Consider the following 21,787-nt stretch of genomic DNA (forward strand, 5'->3'; position numbering starts at 1 on the left):
GACGTTTCCAACTTCCACAACAAACGATAAAACGCTTAATTGATAGATGAACAATTGTGAAATTTATATAAATGTGTGGAAGAAGTCACTTATTAAAGTAGTATTTTTTGTCAATATGTGCTCTTGCCTACTGATGAAGCCAATTCCACTTGAGACACTCATGATATGTTAAAATTTCACGCTTCAATAACTTCACACACAGTAAACTAATTCCTTCCATTCCGTCCTTGCTAATTGTAGAGCGTGACCATTGCTTTGTTAATCCAATTTTCACTAAATTTTGAAATTAGATGACTTTCCAAAGGTTCTATTTATTATTTTCCATAGATAGTGTTAATTGACACACTCTGCCATAGAAGTAACCCAATTCTTAAAAAATAAACATGTCGTGAGGCATAACTTCCTCGATACGTCTGCGAAACGTCATCGCAGCAATAGCAAGTACCGAACCAATAGAAAAACTGGAATCTTCCAGTGGAGCAGCGGTGATCTCGAACCACTGTTGACATTTACTTCAAATTAAACTATCAAATGCATGGAAATGAACTCTTACTATGGTTATTCCACCAACATGAACCCGTGCGACTGGGTAATCCGTTTGGGCAATCGGCCGTGTAACCTTGTATGGCAAATGCGAAGATGACAAAAGTGACGAATAAAGCGAATTGCAACGATAATTTCATTTTTATTGTTAGGTTTGGCCAAAAACCGGGGGATAATTTGCAAGTATTGTCAAACTGGAGTTTTGTAATTTCAGTCTGAGGCATTCAGATTGCGTTTATATAGACAATACAAATCCGTCTAACAGCGTTATCAGTTGAAGAAACACGCTAATAATGATATTCCAGAAATTCCCAACAGTTTATCATGAAAATTCTATTGTTATCTCAACGGACTTATACACTTCAACGCACAACATTTATAGTCTTTATTGCATTGCGGTCTATATATCGACATTAAACACTGTTTTTCAGAGTATTATACCAAACATTATTTCTCTCAATTATTCCATTGATATGACGTCATTATTATTTATCTAGGTAAATAGGGTGAGCGTACAAATCCTCGGACAAGAATGAGTCCTCGGACACCTATTGTTCTTTCATTCATAAAAAAAAGTTTATGTATGAAAGAACAATAGGTGTCCGAGGAGTCATTCTTGTCCGAGGATTGGTACGCTCACCCTATATCCTACATTAATATGTCGATAAGTTGGTCGTTTCCGCAATACAATAAAAGAAAATATGATACCGGAGAATATTTCACGCGTAATACTCTCTTGTATATTACACAAATACTCGTTGCACTCGTATTTTGTGTAATATACACGAGTGTATAACGCTGAAAATATTCTCCGGTATCATAATTTACTATTATTGCATTGGCGTGAATATATCAACATTAAATGCTGTTTTTCGAGGTATTATACCCAACATTCTTGCCAACGGAAAGGTTTAGAGAATTATTAAAAATATGTTGCCAGACATAAAATTGTAACAAAATACAAAAAATTAACACAAGAGAAAAAATGAAATCGAAAATGTTCCTTCATGTTCATTTTTTCTCTGGTGGAGCATTATCGTTATATTCCACAGTTGTATAATCTACCATAAAACTTCGCTTGGACACCTGATGATGAGATGATAATGAAAATGGATGATCGATGGCATAATATTTGTTGTGTTCATTAGGTCATCTATTTGCGTATAAATTAGTAGATTATGATACCGGAGAATATTTTCAGCGTTATACACTCGTGTATATTACACAAAATACGAGTGCAACGATGTCGACTTTTTCTTCCTACGGCTTTGGTTTCTCTCTATAATTATGGCATTTCCATTTGTATTTGCTTAAATGTATTTGTGTTAGCATCTCACTGCCTTCTGACTGCCTCTTTGACAGCATTTACGAAAATGTCGTTTCGCATAGCTCGATCGTTAAAAATTAATTTATAAAAAAATCTGCTCAATTTAAATTTTTTCTGACAACGCAAATATTTCTTATTTTGGTTATAGAATCAAAATAAATTATAAAAAAATCATCTGTTTCCTGACTAATTGCATTGTTCAGAAATTCGTAATTTGTTGCTAGGATTTCACTTCGCAAATTTTTGGTTGAATACATTGAACATATGAATGCTGAAGAAGCAATATCACATGCCAATATCAATCCAAGTCCACCTCTGCTAATTGGGAGTGAACTCTGGTTCCATGAATTTTCGTTCAAGCTGACGTTCATAATATTTTCAACTGAAAGTTTCATCATTTGGTCGAATTCGCTTAAATTCTGTTTAAACAACCAACACGGTGAGCACCTTAAAAGATGCATCATTTTGGGTATCAGAAGACAGTACAGTCAGACAGACAATCCATTTTTTATTTTAACTGACAAGGATCTGAGCAAAATGCATTTTTTTCAGAATCTTTATACCTTACTTGTCTCTTGAGTGTTAATCAGCTTTGATCTGATTGACTGTGATCTGATGGTGTTTATACAATATTTTACGTGTTACAGCATGTTTCATTTTCATTTACATTGCCTAATCACTTACGAGGTTCCAAGTTGATATTTGACAAGTGGGGAATACAGCCCTCCCCTTCGGGTCGGGCTGTAACACCCCACTTATCAAATATACAACTTGGAACCTCGGAAGTAATATACTATTACCACGGCAGTCTTTAAAAAATCGTCCTTTGAAGTTTGCGTAGCTAATGGGAAACGGCATCCTACTATCCTATTGATTCATTTTACTCACCTTACTTAAGGTATTATTTTCATTATTTGTCAATTGATTGGCATGGATAATGACTGGAAATCACCTCGTTTTGGATTTAGTTATTTATTTACTCAACATTTACCCTTCCGTTATAATAACTTGACCGTTCACATACGAGTACAATACAAATTTAAAAATACGTGCGCATTATCCATAGTTTATTTTTCCGCGAATATATTCGGTTCAAATCAGGTCAATCTAATTGGAACTAACAAAAAAAAATAATTGGGAGTTTTCAGTAAACTAATTCTTCCGCTCGTTTCGCTGGACATCATTAACATTCGTTGTGTTAACCGTCGAATAGGCGTATCCTGTGCTCGTTTCATGTTTACTTGAAGTCCATACTACAGCAATTGGATGCAAAACACCTCCGATTTCACAGTTTACCGTTCGAGCTTTTCCATTTATGACAAATAGTGCGTTATTCGCCGGTGTTACCATATACTGTCCGAAGAGGCCTGTGAAGGGATTATGAAAATATTGCTGGGTGTGTCATTAGAGATGGAAAATTATTTCGCAAAATTACCAGACGAACGAATAGGACGGATTGGGTTATTCCATTTCATCAATGATGGTTGCATGGTTGCTAATCCGACACCGGTAATCATCTCAACTTTGCCTATGATTAACTCAATGATAAAAAGTACTCGCCAAAGGAAGACAATCAAATCAAACCTGTGAACAAATTCAGGTATAGAATGTCCTCCTTGTCGACAGCGCTGGCATACAGATCGTAGCCATGCTCGGTTTGGCTTTCGAAAAATGTTACATCGCTTATGTTCAGGGTTGTTTTAACGTCGAATGAAAATTCCAATCCATAGGCTAAGGAGAATCGCAGTTAATTTCTACCTATGAGGTCCGTCTATTACGGCGACACTTACGGGTAATCTTTTGAATCACAATCGTAACTCCATCGGAAGAATGGTCAACTGATATTAAATGTCTTGAATCTGGTGAAATTCGTGGCTTTCCTGTAATCTCCGGTTTAGCTGACAAAACGGTATCGGTTAAATAGTCCAGAAGGAGTTGGCCTTGATGACGACCAGTGATCGGTTCTCGACAGGACATAATCACGAAGCCATCTGTGAAAGGATCAATTTTGACAATTTAATTTCGCTAATGCGGTCGCTTCGAATGCAATCTTACACAACGATGAGAATTCAATGTCGTCGGGAACACAGTTGTAGAGCGTTAGGTCGACTGATTTTGTATACCGTAAATTGGCCAGATCTAATTTGTACAGTCCACGTTGATTACGATGCGTAACATAGCCGTATTTGTAGATGCTCTTCGGCTGTTCATCATCAGACGACGGTAAGAACAGATTTTTAACCAAATCGAATTGACCATCGATTGGTTCCGGATGGACGGTATGATGTTTTTGCTTTTGACTAGCATTTCGAATGACTTGAATGGTCTTTGAGTCTGTGTCGTATGTTGAACGCTAATGCAAAAATCAGTGGTTAGTCGGTCGTCGAATGAGATAGTCGCATTAAACATACCCAGTTAATAACCCACACGTGATCCAAGTGTGGTACATAGTACAAATTGACTGGATACTTATCTGTGGTGATTGCATCGACCTGCCACATAAAAGATCATTGATTAAAAGATGGAAATCATACTCTCTTCACTAATGAATTACCACCACAATTTGTATAGTCGAAATGACAAGGACCCGATCCCGCAATGGTTGCGTCACATAAATATAGGAATTTCCAACATTTATTGATCTTCCCCATGAGCATGGAACACCTTTATCGCCACAGACATACTCTTGTGTTCCAGGTATCACATCGGTGCTATGAATTTGATGATGCAGCCGACATGCAGACGGTTCATAGACAGCGATACCGTATTCGTGAAAGACAAAGAATTTTCTTTCTTCGTAGAGGACGGCTGCAATAAATCGATTTCATTGATTGATTGTCATCAGCAAACATGCCACACGTCGACACACTTACTGGGTGTTGGTTCGTCTTGAACTATTAATGAACTTATGTCTCGGAATGTTCCCCCAATGTTCGAACCTTGACACATGTAGGCTCCTAATGAAAAGAAAATTTAGTTTCGAAAGGATCCTGCCTGAAAATTCAGAATCGATCGAAACTCACCTGTATCTGAAAAGCTGATGTTGTGCACTTTGAGTGAAGTTCCGTTGCCAATTATTTCGTATTTATACGGTTGGTCGGAATGCAACGGTTCGTCATTTTTCAACCAATTTACTACCGGAAACGGTTCCCCACTAACGTGACAAAACATTTCACTAGTTTCACCGGGACGCCGAGACTGTAAGCGAGGTATAACATGCACCTCTGGAACAGCTGAAATGAATGTTAGTTCTAAGTAGTCTCTATATCCCTACAGTAAAACAAACAAGAAAATCTTTTTATTTTAAGTGAAACTCACTGTGAACCGTCAAGATGTGAGTCTGAACAACATCTTTGTTCCGTTCAGCATGACATGAATAATTTCCACTATTTATCAGTTGAATTCGAGTGAGATATAAGCTTCCGTCATTGAATACTCGTACCTGCTTAGATTGTACACCATGTTAAATGTTCACCTCCGAGTCATTAAAGAAATTTTACCTCATCTTCGCTCAGCATCGTCAAATCAGTGGAATATCGTTTCCATATGATTGGAATTGGCACAGGTGATCCTGTAACATCACACTTGATTTCGACGTTATCACCCACACGAGCCGACAAATGATTAGTTTCTAGAGCCTTATCTAGCGATACCACGGAAAGACCTTTATAGGAAGTAAAACTCGCTGTCATAAACAATCGATTGCAAATCCCTCATCGTCCAAGAACTTACTGTACAACTTATTGAAGGCTTGATAGAATTCGTCTGTACTCAGTTTGCGATCATTATTTGAGTCATCGAAAATCAACATATCACTCAATATGCAACCGTTACTCAAATTTTCCAAATGTTCTACGACAGTAATGTGTCGCAGTTCGTCCTCATCCAAAAACTGGTTATTGTTCTGATCGTAATGCGAAAACATAATCGAAACCAGGAAGTCCTTGCTGTGGTTGTTGTCCGACGACATTAGTCTGTTGTGACTATACAGCAGCAGATTGTCTTTCATTATTTCATATTCCTGTGACGAACAGTAGCCCTTGTGCGTGTAACTGGTGGTGCCAGTATCAATTTCGTTTGGACTGTTTTCAAATTGAATTTCATCAATGTACGGTGATTGTTTCAGATGAAACACAGGTTGTTGAGGAACGGAGTCCGAATAGGACCGCATTGGCTGTGCAGCGAATGGTGTTGTAGTTTCATCAGTCGATTCACTCGATTTTGTTGTATAGGTGTCTGATATCGGTTGGTCATTCGTTTTGTATTTATCGTACTTTTTGGGCTTCTTCTTTCCAGTCGTACATTTGTCCAATCTCTGCAACGTTATTGGTCGTTCTAAAATACATGCGGCTCTATGCAGCTCGCAATGATTTTTGTAAATCATTCCATTTGTGCCACAGATGGGCTTCTTCCGGTTAGCACAGTATCGTTGACAGACACACTCAGGTAGGCCTTTCGGATTGACCACACATTCACGTCCTTTGGCACAGTAGTGAATTAAACACGGATCTGAATCGGTTACAAGAGGATTAAATCATGAAAGATGTTCGAGACCATAACTGCTAGTTACTGTTAGTTGATAGTTGATCGTCCTCGTCCATCAGAATGTTATCGATGGTAACAAACGCATCATGATTCGATGACCTTCCTGTTTCGCTTCCAGTCTGATGTTGTTCAGCAGCAGTTACAACGTATATAAGTACCGTACAAATAGCTATGTACACGCTGGTAGCTCGATAATTTGTGGAAATCATTTTCATCTGAAAAACCAATTTTCAACATGAGATAAAGCTCGGTTTTTCTTTGAAGCGATTAATACGTTTTAAAATAAAATCGAAATGTTATTTAACGTGCGATTTAACAATGAACGATTTTAAATTGAAAACATGCACGAATGTACTGGACATAAAGTGGATTATAGCACAAAACAGCCCTTCACATTCACATGCTCAGATGAGTGAAGTGGCTGGTATTAATATATCAATAGATTTTCCGACCATACATCCTCTGATGCAAATATTTCAATTCGATACGTGAGTGGTGAAGCATTAATAATTGTTATCGGTATAATTGAAACTCCCAGCTCCCGTCAGTCAATTCGAATTCAGCGTAAATTTGGGTCATTTAAATCGTTCAAAAATAAATCAATTTCAGCCACTATCAGCTTCGCTCGGGAAAATTGAATTTTAGAGAAATTAACTGCTTTTGAAAACAGAAATAAAAGGACGAATGCGATAATAATCGAGGAGACACAATTAAACCTATCGCTGACAGTGCAACCAAACCATCCAGTCTATTCCTTTTTTATCGAATTATTTTCAATTGATACAGAGTGATATTCATTACAATGAATGGGGCAAATGGTGGAAACTGTGGTGGAAATATAATTATTTTACTGAGAGAAGACAGATAACGTCTGGACACTGGATAAAAGGAAAATGTGTCTCACATTGTTGAATAAAATTTTTAAGTCAGGTTAAACATACACATTTTACAGGGTACCATCCGAGCAAGATTAAATATGATTATAACCGGTTCAGGTATTTTAAGGAAAACCAATTTAAGAAAATTTCATGGATTTTCAATTCTTTTATAAAAAAATCCTAAAAAGTTTCAAAAGTAAAAAGAAAATCCTTAAAAATGAACAAGGAAAAATTTCTTGTATTTTTCTCTGAACGCTCTGAGGTAAGGACATTATCAAAATTAGTGAAATATGCTTTCTGCAGACTTCTGTGTCATCAGTTAACGACACGACCGACAAAATGAGTGACCGACTCTAGACAATGTAGAGTGGAGCCTTATAAATCAAAATGAATGAGAAAAGTATTGAAGTAGTAGATTTTGTGTCAGATTTGTCATTAAACTAAAGGGCTAATAGAGTCTATAGTCTGTGAAAGAATAAATCTAAGATGGTTTTTCTAAGTAATGCCAACCGATAATATAGATGCTAGTACACTATTCAATCAACAACAACAACAATAAAAGGCTTACCTCGCATACCAAAATAAGAATTGATTTTTCCTCGACTCCGATTCTGTTGTGCTAACGTCGAATTTAATTTACCCAATAAATTATTTATAAAAATCGTATTTAGTTATCGGAGATATGTTTCCGTTTTGTATTTGATAGTCTCGATGAAAAATTCTGTCCAATTTGAAACTTTAATGTCTCGTTTTGTATGTAAAGTTCACAAAAATATTTGATACAACTTTGATGATAAATTCGGCTAAAAGAGTTTTTATTATTTATCTTAATATAACTGATACACCAGTTAGAGTGATATATGCGTCGTAAATGGAGCTAAAACTGTTTCACTAGGTTGTTGTGTATTTAAATATTGCTTTTGTATAGTTCCAAAAACTCCAATTCTCACTATTTTTCTGTATTTATTTTAAAAACACAGACTTCTTATTCGAACCACATGAAAATTGTAAATGCCACCCTTCCTTGTTCAGTGAAAACATACAGCCGACGTTGTCATAATATGTGAACGATCGATAGCCGATATCCACCCTCTCTCTTTAGTTTATGTGTTTATTCTCTATGAGTTGTGTTGGTTGTGTTGCGTGCGTTTACCCCACATATTTTTATTTTTTATATAAATATTTTATATTCACGTTATATACATACTGTGCAATGTCAAGAAATCAAAATCCGACACAGAAGTTTTACGTTTTTCTCTTTTTTGTTGTGTGGACTGTGAGTGTGGATGATGGTGTGGTACACATTTTCTGTGATTTTTTTTTTATTCTAGCGTGTTTTTACATGTTTATATCTCACAATAACCCTGAGCTTGTCATCAATTTTATTCTGATTGACACAGAAACCCTAAGCCCATCTCACCAGAAAAATATGTTGTTCGAATTAAGAGGCAATTCGCCAATTTGTCAGCCAAATTTTCAAATTTTGAAACAAGCTATCTCCGATATTATTGAGTTATATTCGATTCGTCGTTCAATTCTAGCGAACAGGTGTCTGTCATTTTTTTAAAATAAAATCCACTTTGGGTGTAATGTGTCTAAATGTTTTACAATTTTTGCGCACAAGTGCAGAAAGCGTCACCTACATCGATATCAGTTGTTTTGGTAGTATACACAAGGACTTGCGTCACTTTTTACTCTTTTAAGGGGTTTCGACCGATCTATACTAGGTGAAATATTCGATATGCACATGATCGCAAAATCTCTCCAATCTGTTGAATTGGAACAGATACAGCATGTATGTAGTTCTGGGATGCCTAGCAATGTTTTAAAGATAGACTATGTTCTCTCTGCATCGCTATAAAAAAGTATTTTGGACTACAATTGGTTCAAATTTACCCTTTTATTCCAGCCGTAAATACAGCTTTTTTTCAAATGGTCCGCAAATCCTGTAACACAAACTTCTGAGGTAATATTTTGGTATGTGATGGTGGCTGAGACCAGCTACCATAATATGTAGTCGGCCCATCAGAACAATGATGTTGCAGAGGTACAGTACTATGGGTGCTGAGTGCGGACGTCAGAGTGAACTCAAACTGTCGGTCGTGAATAAATAAAAATGGTTTGACCACCCTCTGGCATCACATGCCTGATCACATGACATTTAGACACACTACACCCAAAGTGGATTTTATTAGAAAAAAAAAGGCAGACACCTGATCGCTAGAATTGAACGACGAATCGAATGAGCTATAACTCAATAATATCGGAGAGAGCTGGTTTTCCAAGTGGCTGAGAAATTGGCGAATTGACTCTTAAGCTTGCAAATGTATCTTCCGGTAAATATTTCAGTGAACATATCGTGATGTGATTTAGACTAAAAAAGAAATATTTTTGTATTGTTTATTCATGTTTGACAAAATTATAACATTTTATAAATAAAAAATTTCATCCATCTGCACAGTGTCCGGAATTGTGCCCATCACACATGCAGCATTGTTTTGCTGTATCGCCAACGAAATTCGTTGATATAGAAATTGAATGGATCTTGGGTCACCGGTAACTTTTTCCAATCTCTTGCCGACAGAATAGAAAAATTCTTTTCCTTCATTAGACCACGATCCCATTGTTACTACTGCCAAAGCAACGAACTTATAATTTTGACTTTTGATTTGCTTGTACAAATTATGCTTTTTTGTAACTGCTGAATCTGCTGCGGATTCTGCTTTGACCGATGTTCGTTTGATAGACGAATCTGCAAATGTGTTAACGCAGGTAGCGTCCCATACAACGCATTGTCCTTTTGTCCACGGAATCAAAAACATACCATCTGGACGTTTGCCGTCGTCGCAGTAAAGACCGGTTGGTTCCAATTTTGTTGGTACCTCGATTGATCGTAGAACTCTTGCGGTTGTATCGTTCATTTTTGAATGCCGTGAGAATCTGCCTTTACTATTTACACAATTCAATCCATGACGACGACCATCTGATTTCACATTTTTCATCCTGGCTCAAAACTAAAAGGAGTCAGAAAAAAACTTTTTTTCTTTACAACAAAATCAATTTAATTGCAATAGCAAAAAATATCGAGACTATTATGGAAAGTTGCCACGAAACGGAGTATTCCACTCTAGTGTTGCATTCGATGGCAATAATCAACGGTACTGGTGGTGCACTCACGGGTGGCGCGTTCAAAACTCACACTTGAATTGGTTGCTCAGCAGCTGTAACAATTACTTTGTGATTAATTAGCTGTTGCAAATTCGACGACGTTTGTTTTTAAGTATATCGTGAACTGTGTCATTTTGCAGTGTTTTTCTAATTTGATACATTTGGTGTGGGCGTACCCCATGAATAGTAATCGGCTACAATAATTAGTAGATTACAGCAGAGACCATGTCAATAGCAAATTCATTAAGCGCAAAGTTTGCGGGCCCGAGAGCGAAACGAATTTCGCTTCAGTTTCAATTTTTCAATGACGATGCAACCCATTACATCTGCTACTTATCATTTTTAGGATTTTGTAAATTATAACATTTATATCAAATTAGGATAACATCATAAAGCAATTCTCATTTCAGATTCATGTTCTGAAATCGACGTTATGTAATTGGATCTAGCATTTCATGATTTACTGACTATGCATGCATGTGTAAGATTTTATGTAAAATCACGTTTTTGTAAAACTCACCTAAATGAGCTGTGAGTCTTACCTCTAATATTCGTTTTGTTTCAGCAATGTTAAGACCCAAACGGCCTAGTTGGGGCTTCAACATGTTTGTCGGATCCATTTTATTTCTTAATTTTTGCTGGTTATGATGGCAGGCTGGCTTGAAGCTTATAACAGAATGAACGTTTTTTGCCTCTATTCAGTCTTTTGTCCGAAGGTTAAGCTGTTGTTTTGTCAAGGGTATCCAAAACCATTTGAGGTATTGAAGTATTAGTTCAGACAATTGTGAGACATTAGTTAAATCACAGTACTTTGACTGTCCTTGATGTGAACCAGGCGAAGCAGGTTTTTATTGTAGGTCGGCCAAATTTGAACGGATTTCGACTGTTTGTGCTTTATTAGAAAGGTATCGACCGTATTAACAGATACAATTTGATTAACCGGAGCGTGAGCTAGGTCGCTTGGAGTGTGCTCATATCCGGCTACTCGGCAGTACAGTGAACGTGGTGTATTTTGTCAATATCTCGAGTAAATTTCGACCAAATTTCATGTTTTTTTTTTGTTTGAAAGGAATGTAAAGCGTCAGTACTATTTTCAGTCTTCTAACAAAATGGGTGCCGACGGCCATATTGGATTTTAGTAAAAGTGATATATCTTGGGAAAAATATAGAGTTTTGTTAATTCAGGCATTCCATATATCACGCATATGGAAATGGTGATAAAAAAGTTTCAAATTACTTGTAAATTTTTGTTTTATTCGAGAGGTACTGGCTTTTGTAATTGCGCTATGTTTTAAGATGAATAGGTTTCTTCCATCGTACAGTAAAACGAATTAGTCAAAAACACTCAAAAGAGTAAAAGTGACGCAAGTCCCTGTGCATACTTCCAAAACAACTGATATCGCTGGAGGTGACGCATTCTCCGCTTGTACGCAAAAACTGTAACAGCAAAAATTTGACCAAAGAAATTCTAGAAACAAAATTTTACCAAAAAAAATTTTGCGTCACAAAGTGGCAGATGATTCGGACGCATTAGGACGTATTCTTGCCTATTTTAAAAAAATTCTTAAAAGTACTTTCCTCAACATCTGCCACTTGTGACGCAAATTTTTTTTTGGTAAAATTTTGTTTCTAGAATTTCTTTGGTCAAATTTTTGCTGTTACAGTTTTTGCGTACAAGCGGAGAATGCGTCACCTCCAGCGATATCAGTTGTTTTGGAAGTATGCACAGGGACTTGCGTCACTTTTACTCTTTTGAGTGTTTTTGACTGATATCAGTTCTTTTGGAAGAATTAGTAGATTGAAAAATTTGAAAAATTTGATAAATTTAAAAAATTTGATTAATTTGAAAATTTTGAAAATTTTTAAAATTTTTGAAAAGTTTTGACAATTTTTGAAATTTTTGAAAATTAAAATTTTAGCTATATACTAACTATATAGGTCAATATAGCTATATATAGGTCAATATAGCTATATATAGGTCAACATAGCTATATATAGGTAAATATAGCTATATATAGGTAAATATAACTATATATAGGTAAATATAGCTACATATAGGTAAATATAGCTATATATAGGTAAATATAGTTATATATAGGTCAATATAGCTATTTATATGTCAATATAACTGTATATACGTCCCGTTGCCCAACATACACCAAAAGTGATCAAATTTTTCCCGCTGCCCAACATACACCAAAAGTGACCAAATTTTTCCCGCTGCCCAACATTCACCGAAAGTAACCAAATTTTTCCCGCTGACCAACATTCACCGAAAGTGACCAAATTTTTCCCGCTGCCCAACATTCACCGAAAGTGACCAAATTTTTCCCGCTGCCCAACATACACCAAAAGTGACCAAATTTTTCCCGCTGCCCAACATACACCGAAATTGACTAAATTTTTCCAGCTGCTCAACCATACCACACAATTTCCAACAAGAAACACATCCCAAAACAACACACATGGCCATCAATTTCATGTGCCAAAATATACAAAACACACACAAACATATACAAATTGGCTTTTATATGGCATTTGTATGGAGACTTTGGGGAGCTCCAGCTCCCAAGATATGGGTTTTTTCCAACTTTTGAAAATTCCATTCTTATTTTTGGGCCATTATTAGCCTATAACCAAAATTTCAGGAAAATCTATAGAAACGTTTAGGAGTTCCTGGATCCTGGAACTAACTAACTAACGTAGGCGATTTCAGTTATCTGAAAATTCGAAATTTTGCTTATTTTCATACAAACATCAATATTTCGAAGTTCAATATCTCGGCCAATTTTGAAGCTGTAGTAACGTGTGATAGCTCGTTGAACTCGTATTGATGCCCAGATTCCAAATATCTAAGTTTGAGGGTCGTTGAAGTTAAGGGGGAGAAGTAAAAAAGTTGCTGTAAATATGCTCCGCCGTCCTCAAAAAATTTTTGTTAAAACATTTTTGGTAGTGGACTTGCGTCACGCCCGCTAACTAACGTGCGGGCATGATTTTGACAGGCCGAAAACAACCGACTGTCCACAGAAGCAAACATAACGACAGCTTAAACAAATTTATTCATTAAAACTTCAAAGTGAGGTTGTGTTGGCTTCTCTGTGGATGACGATTGACAATTTGAACGGCCTCGGAAGAAACCTATATGAATACTTTCATTAAAATTGCACGTGCCGCGCTTGGACTAGGCGGGGAATAAGTACGCAGTTACGGAAGCATTACAATAACGAGCTGTATTAGGGTTATGTACGTATTAGGGCTACGGAAGGACTAGGGTCACGGACGAATTAGTGTTACGGACGGGTCGTACAAATACTCAGTCGCAGCAAACACTCCAACTCTTCTGACGGCCTGTTTTCAATTTTGAAGGATTTTCTTCTTTTGATTCTTTTAACGAATTTTCTATGATTTTGGGATTTTTCTTTTGAAGTAGATATAGTCGGAGAAATATAGATTTCGGGTTTTTTTAGAGATTTCATCTTTTCTCTAATTCTCTCAATTGCCATTTGAAATAACATGCAAAATGAGAGAATACAGAAATACGATGAAAACGATGATGTCTCTTGCAATACCAAAATCCATTTTTCTCTGACTGTATTTTTTAGACAACCAACGGTTTATCTATGAATATTTAATAATGCTTATGATACAATATTGAAAAATTTGGTTCTTAAATGCAGTCTTTGAAGTCTCGGTAGGGAATATTTTTTAGGAAACGCCTAATTTTTTTTCTAGAATAATTAATTAAATTTTGTAAAAAACCTAAGATTTCAGAAATTGACGTGAATATCTTTGCAATAATTTTGATCACATTTGGTGTGACTGTTAAAATGCTGGATCGCACATTCGTAAAAATCTAATGTTTTTTAAATGGGAAAGTCACCTACACTTCTGAAGTTTCTTTCCGAAAAATAAAATTATTTTATTGCTATGAAAAGGACAATATCATTTCATGCTTCGGGGCCGAAAATGGGGTCAATTTTTCGAATTTTCTCGGGTTTCCGGCCCTCTGCATGAAAACTTACATGTGCTCCTGTTTGGGACGGTTGATTTAAGGCACTTTCGCTTGTAAGCCTCACTTCGTTCGGCCTACAATCCGCGAAATTGCCTAAAATCAATAGTCCAAAATAGGTACACAAATAACCAATGTATGTACTATGTACGCAAATGGAAGAACCCTCCCAAAACTCTAATCTATGTACTCAAATGAAAAATCATTGACAAAAATTCGTTTATTGAATTTTCTCATTTCAATAGACCACCCACTCCTCCTATTCACCATCAATTTTAGACTGAAATACAATTCACATAAGACACACTGTAAACACAACATGCACAATAGTGGATACACGGCATACACGGTAAAATCTAATCTAATGAAACGTCAAACAAATAATTGTTTTTGTGAATGAATCACCTGTCAAAGCGAAACATATATAAAATCAATCTTGCGCATTTTTGTACGGCAAACGTGGTAGAGGTAGATTCAATTTCATTCAGTTTAATCAACCGTCTAATCCATACTCACGTAAGTAATTAATCATTTTAAATATTGAAGTCACATTTGTGTAACAAAAATTATATCTAAAATGTTGAATATCAGAAAAAGAGCTAAACATGTAGTGTAGTGTAGACGCAGTGTGACGTACACAGTTTTGCTCTACTATTACAATTAACCTCCCAGAAAGATTTTTTTGCTCCAGTTTAAGACTGAAATGCGAACATTTAACGCAAATTCATCAAAATGTTGATGTCCCCTTTAGAAAACTCTAAAATTTTGTCTATGTGTCACTACCGATGGTTCGAAGGAATGATGCAATTCTTTGTTTACAATTGAAAAATGATGCAACTTCTCATTTCTAACAGGAAACGCAACCATGGACTCATCCAGTTTAACCGCAAATGATGTGCGTCAATTGTTTTTGGACTTTTTTAAGGAACGCAAGCATTTATACGTTCATTCATCATCGACCATTCCTCTGGACGACCCAACCCTCCTGTTTGCCAATGCGGGAATGAACCAATTTAAACCAATTTTTCTGGGCACGGCCGATCCAAATAGTGACATGTCAAAATGGATACGGACAGTGAATACTCAGAAGTGCATCCGTGCCGGCGGTAAGCATAACGATTTGGACGATGTCGGTAAAGACGTCTATCATCACACGTTCTTCGAAATGTTGGGAAACTGGTCATTCGGCGACTACTTCAAAAAGGAAATAACCAGCTGGGCATGGGAGTTTCTAACTGTCAAATTGAATTTACCATCGGATCGACTTTATGTAACGTATTTCGGTGGCGACGAAAAAGCCGGTTTGCAACCGGATCTGGAATGTAAACAGATGTGGTTGGATCTCGGTGTAAAGCCGGAACATGTGTTGCCTGGTAATATGAAGGACAATTTTTGGGAAATGGGTGAGACTGGACCGTGTGGTCCATGCTCCGAGCTGCATTTCGATCGAATTGGTGGTAGGAGTGTACCAGAGCTGGTGAACATGGATGATCCGGATGTGTTGGAGATTTGGAATTTGGTGTTCATTCAGTTCAATCGAGAGAATGACGGAAGCTTGAAGTTATTGCCACGGAAGCACATTGATTGTGGAATGGGTTTCGAGCGATTAGTTTCGGTGATTCAGGATAAACGCTCCAACTATGACACAGATTTGTTCATTCCGATATTCGAAGCCATTCAGAAGGGAACTGGTGCAGTGCCTTATCAAGGTATGTAAAAATGTTGCTTTCCGAAATGTGTTAGTTTAAACAACGTCTAATCAATCAATTAGGTCGTGTTGGAACTGATGACGTCGATGGCATTGACATGGCTTATCGTGTGTTAGCCGATCATGCAAGAACACTGACGATAGCACTGGCTGATGGTGGAATGCCCGATAACACCGGTCGTGGCTATGTTCTGAGACGAATTTTGCGTCGTGGTGTCCGATATGCAACTGAAAAACTAAACGCCAAGCCAGGATTCTTTTCGTCTTTGGTCAATACAGTCGTCGATGTGTTGGGAGATGCCTTCCCCGAAGTCCGCAAAGATCCACAATTCATCATTGACACCATTAACGAAGAAGAGCAACAGTTTTTGAAAACATTGTCGCGGGGAAGAAATCTTCTGAATCGAACAATCGCAAAATTGGGCGATTCTAAGCAAATTCCGGGAGATGTTGCTTGGAGACTGTACGACACATACGGATTTCCCGTCGATTTGACTTACCTCATGGCCGAAGAGAAAGGATTGACTATCGACATGGACGCCTATGAAAAGTCAAAGGAAGCTTCCTACATCATTTCACAAGGTAAAGCATCCGCTCACGCAGATACAATCAATTTGGACGTGCATGCCATATCCGAATTGCAATCAAAGGGCGTCGCAGCTACCGATGATTCTACTAAATATAAATACACGTCCAATCAAGACAAGAATTCCGAATACACCTTTGAAGGTTGTACCAGTGTGGTTCAGGCAATCGTCGTCGACAATAAATTTGTGAACGAGGTGCATTCGGGTCAAAGCTGTGGTATTTTGCTGGACAAAACGAATTTCTATGCCGAAAGTGGTGGACAAATCTATGACCAGGGTGTGATGACTAAAGTTGATGATGAAGCTACCGAATTTTTGGTTGATCGAGTGTACAATCGAGGTGGTTACATTTTGCATATTGGTGTCGTTGAAGGTTTAATTAAAGTCGGTGATTCCATGGAGCTTCATTTGGATGGTGTTAGACGTAAATTGGCGATGAATAATCATTCGGCTACGCACGTTCTAAATCACTCATTAAGAAAAGTGCTCGGTCAAGATAGTGACCAAAAGGGATCGCTCGTAGTTCCAGAAAAACTGCGTTTTGATTTCGGCGCAAAGAATGCACTTACCATTGAACAAGTTGCTGCCGTTGAAAAGTACACCAAAGAAGTGGTCAACAAAAATTTACAAATCTTCGCAAAGGAATCGAATCTTGCTCTCGCTAAATCAATAAAGGGATTGCGGTCTGTCTTCGATGAGGTATATCCCGATCCAGTCAGAATCGTTTCATTCGGAGTACCGGTCGAGCAATTGGAAAGCAACCCCAACGACGATGCAGCTGTTAATACGTCGGTTGAATTTTGTGGTGGCACTCATCTGCAACAATCCGGCCACATTGGCGAATTTGTCATTAGTAGCGAAGAAGCAATTGCTAAAGGAATTCGACGCATTGTTGCTCTAACTGGACCGGAAGCTCAGAAAGCGTTGAAGAAAACCGAATCGTTTGAAAATGAACTGAATCGGCTGAAATCCATCATCGAAGCCGATAAAGATGGTAAGGAGTTCAAGGATCACGTGAAGAAAATTATTGAGTTATCCGACGACATTTCACACGCAACCATACCGTATGTGAAAAAGGACGAGATGCGTAACGTCCTAAAGAACCTCAAACTGACAATGGATAACAAAGACCGTGCACTAAAGGCAGCCGTTTCGACAAACGTTGTGGAAAAAGCTAAAGAAATTGCATTAGCCAATCCGAATGCACCGTTCGTCGTTCATCAACTGGAAGCATTTAACAATACGAAGGCTTTGGATGCTGCATTGAAGCAGGTGAAAACTTTGAGTCCCGAAACATCGGCCATGTTTGTGTCGGTTGATCCGGAAACGAAGAAAATCTTTTGCTTGACATCCGTTACAAAAGCAGCTATCGAAAAGGGACTGAAGGCTAACGAATGGGTGCAGCATGTGTCGACAATTATGGGAGGAAAGGGTGGTGGAAAGCCAGAATCCGCTCAGGCATCGGGACCGAATTATGAGAAAGTTGATGATGTGCTGGAATTGGCCAAGAAGTTTGCTGGAACGAAACTCACGTAGAATTTTGATATTTTTTTTCGATTTGCATTTACACCCAGTTCCAGAGCCTAACGATCGCTTCTATTTATACTATTCATAGATGTGGTGGTGGTAAACTTGAAGATTGAGATTGAATTAGTTTTTAAATAAATTTGCCATCCAGTGAAAAAGCAAGGATTTGTTTCAATAAATGAGTCGGGAAGTCTGAAGTCAGATACCAAGAAGCTAAACACTTACAACTGTAGAGCAAATCCTTTTATTTCGCCAAAATCAACAAACGTTTCTTAAGCTTCCCTCATTTCCGAATCAACATTTTGGATGGTTGCAAGATGAGCCTTGGCCAATATACATTTCGTCATAATGCAATCGCAAGGGAACTGATGTTCCATCTCCTCACTATCAACAAGAGTCATTTCAATATTGTACTGCCTTTGGTTCAACGGATTCCTTTTGAGCGTCAGCGAAAAAGCAATTGGATCCCTTTCCTCCAAATCGTCTTGAGCATTATCGGGTAGAACGACTACCGTTTGTTTCCAATGCGTTTGTGGCGCAAATGGACTCGTACTCAGAACTACAGAAACGCCGCTGTCATCTGCTGGAAACTCACACTCAAACCAGATACACACTCCCTGGTAGCGGCCAGCAGATGATGTAACAATGACTTCTTTAAAGTTAATTTCGCTCAAGTCGTCCTGTGAAACTTCCTTTAAATCGAACCACGACATAACCGTTCCTTCGTGAAGCAGATCAGATTCACCGACCGATAGAATTTCAGGCTTTTGCGATTTTTGTTTTCGTATTTCTTCGCCGAATTTTGACATTTTCACGCCATCCACGTCGTCCCAGTCGAATCTCGAAGGAACAGAACAAGGTGCTAGGTTAATGGTTGCATTTTGAGGAAACATCATCCCGTCCGGCTTGAGGAATTTGTCTCGAGCGAATATCACCGAATCCAGCATGCCTTCGTGCAGTAAATAGAATCCCATCCATTCCGATATTAAAATGTCTACTCGTTCTGCGTCTGGTGGCAATGCAAAATCCTCGATTCGCTGGTGAAACACTTCGATCACGTTTTCGTAATTGTTTTCCTTGACTGTTTGACGAGCGATTTCCGCAATATTCGACGCTTCTACAGCATACACTCTCTTTGCACCGGCCTTATTAAATGAAAATAGTTTGGCGCATTACACATTGATCGAAGCATAAAATATTTTGTCATTGGCCATACCTTCGCGCAAAGCACAGACAAAATTCCGGTACCACAACCGACATCTAGGACTGTTTTTCCTTTGAAATGAGCTTCGTTCGTCTTAATGGCATCTCGGTAAGCAATTTGTCGTGGCCGGTCATGTAGCATAATTTCGTGAACCTGTTGATGAGAGCAAACGGTTAACTCTTTATCGGGTATGACTCAATGATGATGTAAAAATATACAACCGAAACGAGAAAGTAGAGGAAAACAAATCTTACGGAGCATTAAAAGACTACCAAAAGGCACGTTGGGCATTCTGCTTAACAGGCACTTAAACTTAACAAAAGAAACAAATTCCACTCGGAAGAAACGTGAATTTCGGAATTTCAGGTAAAAAGACAATGGCGCATCGGGATTTGACAGATTAGCCCCTATGACTAATGCGAGCCTGATTTGTCATTGTTGTCGATAACTAACCATTTCATTCCAATGAAAAATATTTGGCAATAAAATTGTCCCGTTCAACAAGTGCAACGGTATTGTACGACTCGGTAAAATATTTTCGATTCGCATTATCCTTGTACTGGGCATGACTGTTGTTCGGTATCTTCGAGATCCTCGAACAATTTTCGCTTGGTACTGGCTGTTTTCTTTGAATGGCAATGTTATGAAGAACTGCAGTTGCTTGTATGATCGATTGTGTGGTATCTAGATATAAATTGTGAACTTGAGAACTAGTTCGCTGTGTTTGGGTGTTCGGCAATACCTTCTTTGTTATTCAGAACCGTTTGCAGACATTTGAATCGTTGTTTCCACAATTTAACAGCTTTTTCAATGTTGTACGTTCTCTTGTGGCTGTCGTTGTACATGCAGTCCTGAACGTTTCGAGGTGGATCAACCGGAGTCATAACAAATGGAATCAAGTTACTCGCCGGATAATTATGGTCAGCCAACAATATCCCTTCCAATTGATTGAATTGAAATTTCTGATGAATTTCGGAGATGTTGAAAATCTTATTTTCCTGAGTTGCGCCGGGCCATCGTGAAATTAGTTCGTAAAATTGAAGATCTGGTCCACATGCCATCTAAATTGGTTGCATCTTATAATCGAAATGATTTTACGATTTATAGGAAATGTAAAAACCTACAAAGACGCGGAAACTATAAAATCCACTCTCATTGAAGTATCCGTCGCTTATCGACTTTCCAGGTGATTTAATTGCTATATGCGTGGAACCAATGCAACCGAATACTTCGGGAAATTGACCATTGCTTGAGAAAGACGCCGAAATGCTTTTGAGCTCCGCTCTATCTGGTATTTTGATGAAGCGTAGCCGTGACTCAGACAACAGTGACGTCACTTTTTTGATAGTTCGCGAGATTGTTGGTTGACTGACAAGAATTTTTTTCTTCGTTTTGAACGTACCTTGAAACGTAATGATTCTGAGCTTTAAGTGATGTTCGAGCATTATGTTACCCAATTGGTATACCTGTAGTTAGGAATTGCAACGTAATCAACAGTTGTAAAACTGGCGAAAATGGTTTTCCACGATTCGTGAACTTGGTTAAGCCGTACGCAATGATTTGTAAAATGTCCTCAACACATTCCTTGGAAAATCGATACGTCCTGGTGAATTGTTCATTCGATAGAACTTCTAATGGATTTTGACCATCCATCAATCCTTTGGTTGGGTTCGAAGTGGTACAACGTTTCCGTTCACTTTGACCTGCTAGTTGTCCTGATGCAGCTGGTTCCACTTCCACGACACAGTTCTCACGAATTCGTTTACATTTTACCAATGAATCGTTAATATCGCGATCCGAATCATCTATTTTATCCAGTTGGTCCAGAACCGTTAACACTCTGAAGCAGTTGTTGACAAACTTTTCTCGTTTTTCAGTCATATTATCGACGATTCCGGGTGGAATTAAGTTAATAACAAATCTTGTATACAAACACAGCTCACAATATCAAATGTGTCACTCCGTGTGTCATAGAAAATATCCGGTGAGACTCTCACCGTGAGAGGGACCAATAAGACAATGACAAGGATTTTGCGCAGAGCACATTCTCAACATAAATTTTAGCCATGAAAATTGAAACATAAACACTTGGCGCCTTACCTCTAAATCCTCGTAGCTCTGGAAATAGCCACCAGGCATTACTCCACTCATCTTAATTCAAATGGTTGATCGGATGTGCAGGAAATATTCTTGTAATGTTAAATATTACCACTTCACATGGGGAACCGCTCGAATGACAGACAAACATGTGCTATTCACAATAAGAGTCACAAAATGTTATGATAAGAATT

The 21,787-nt window shown here is 37.9% G+C and overlaps 3 protein-coding genes and 1 long non-coding RNA gene across 9 annotated transcripts in view; 1 reads left to right on the forward strand and 3 right to left on the reverse strand.

Moving 5' to 3' along the window:
• The window catches only part of LOC119066960 (probable protein arginine N-methyltransferase 6.1), a 41,987-nt gene extending 20,227 nt beyond the window's left edge, over positions 1 to 21,760 (reverse strand). Inside the window, exons 1-5 of one of the 4 annotated variants that reach the window (XM_037169689.1) lie at positions 20,963 to 21,586; positions 20,621 to 20,898; positions 20,239 to 20,557; positions 19,950 to 20,180; positions 19,509 to 19,649 (exon numbers count right to left, since the gene is read on the reverse strand). In XM_037169689.1, the coding sequence (XP_037025584.1) occupies positions 19,954 to 20,180; positions 20,239 to 20,557; positions 20,621 to 20,898; positions 20,963 to 21,377 (1,239 nt within the window). In that variant the 5' untranslated portion in view covers positions 21,378 to 21,586 and the 3' untranslated portion in view covers positions 19,509 to 19,649; positions 19,950 to 19,953. The other 3 variants (XM_037169691.1, XM_037169690.1, XM_037169692.1) reach the window with 3 other exon arrangements.
• On the reverse strand, positions 292 to 804 carry LOC119066972. Its single transcript, XR_005085829.1, has 2 exons — positions 554 to 804; positions 292 to 499 (listed from the first exon to the last, which is right to left on the reverse strand). It is a non-coding gene; the product is annotated as an uncharacterized LOC119066972 (long non-coding RNA).
• On the reverse strand, positions 2,827 to 8,339 carry LOC119066950 (follistatin-related protein 5-like). 3 transcript variants are annotated; one of them, XM_037169671.1, is made up of 14 exons: positions 7,871 to 8,339; positions 6,441 to 6,630; positions 5,603 to 6,379; positions 5,371 to 5,534; positions 5,189 to 5,315; positions 4,894 to 5,103; positions 4,744 to 4,827; positions 4,425 to 4,678; positions 4,282 to 4,362; positions 3,926 to 4,223; positions 3,661 to 3,861; positions 3,455 to 3,601; positions 3,306 to 3,398; positions 2,827 to 3,237 (listed from the first exon to the last, which is right to left on the reverse strand). In XM_037169671.1, the coding sequence occupies exons 2-14, from the start codon at positions 6,628 to 6,630 to the stop codon at positions 3,023 to 3,025; spliced, it is 2,841 nt and encodes a 946-aa protein (XP_037025566.1). In that variant the 5' UTR covers positions 7,871 to 8,339; the 3' UTR covers positions 2,827 to 3,022. The 3 variants fall into 3 exon arrangements, with proteins under 3 accessions (XP_037025566.1, XP_037025567.1, XP_037025565.1); XM_037169672.1 differs by having other exon boundaries at positions 5,189 to 5,312; positions 7,862 to 8,339; XM_037169670.1 differs by having other exon boundaries at positions 7,862 to 8,339.
• LOC119066949 (alanine--tRNA ligase, cytoplasmic) lies at positions 14,838 to 18,454 on the forward strand. Its single transcript, XM_037169669.1, has 3 exons — positions 14,838 to 14,986; positions 15,325 to 16,179; positions 16,242 to 18,454. Exons 2-3 carry the CDS (start codon positions 15,336 to 15,338, stop codon positions 18,299 to 18,301), a joined length of 2,904 nt encoding a protein of 967 aa, XP_037025564.1. The 5' UTR covers positions 14,838 to 14,986; positions 15,325 to 15,335; the 3' UTR covers positions 18,302 to 18,454.
• Positions 21,761 to 21,787: the final 27 nt, after the last annotated feature.

This window comes from Bradysia coprophila, chromosome IV (assembly GCF_014529535.1).
Source record: "Bradysia coprophila strain Holo2 chromosome IV, BU_Bcop_v1, whole genome shotgun sequence".
Classification (NCBI taxonomy): domain Eukaryota; kingdom Metazoa; phylum Arthropoda; class Insecta; order Diptera; family Sciaridae; genus Bradysia; species Bradysia coprophila.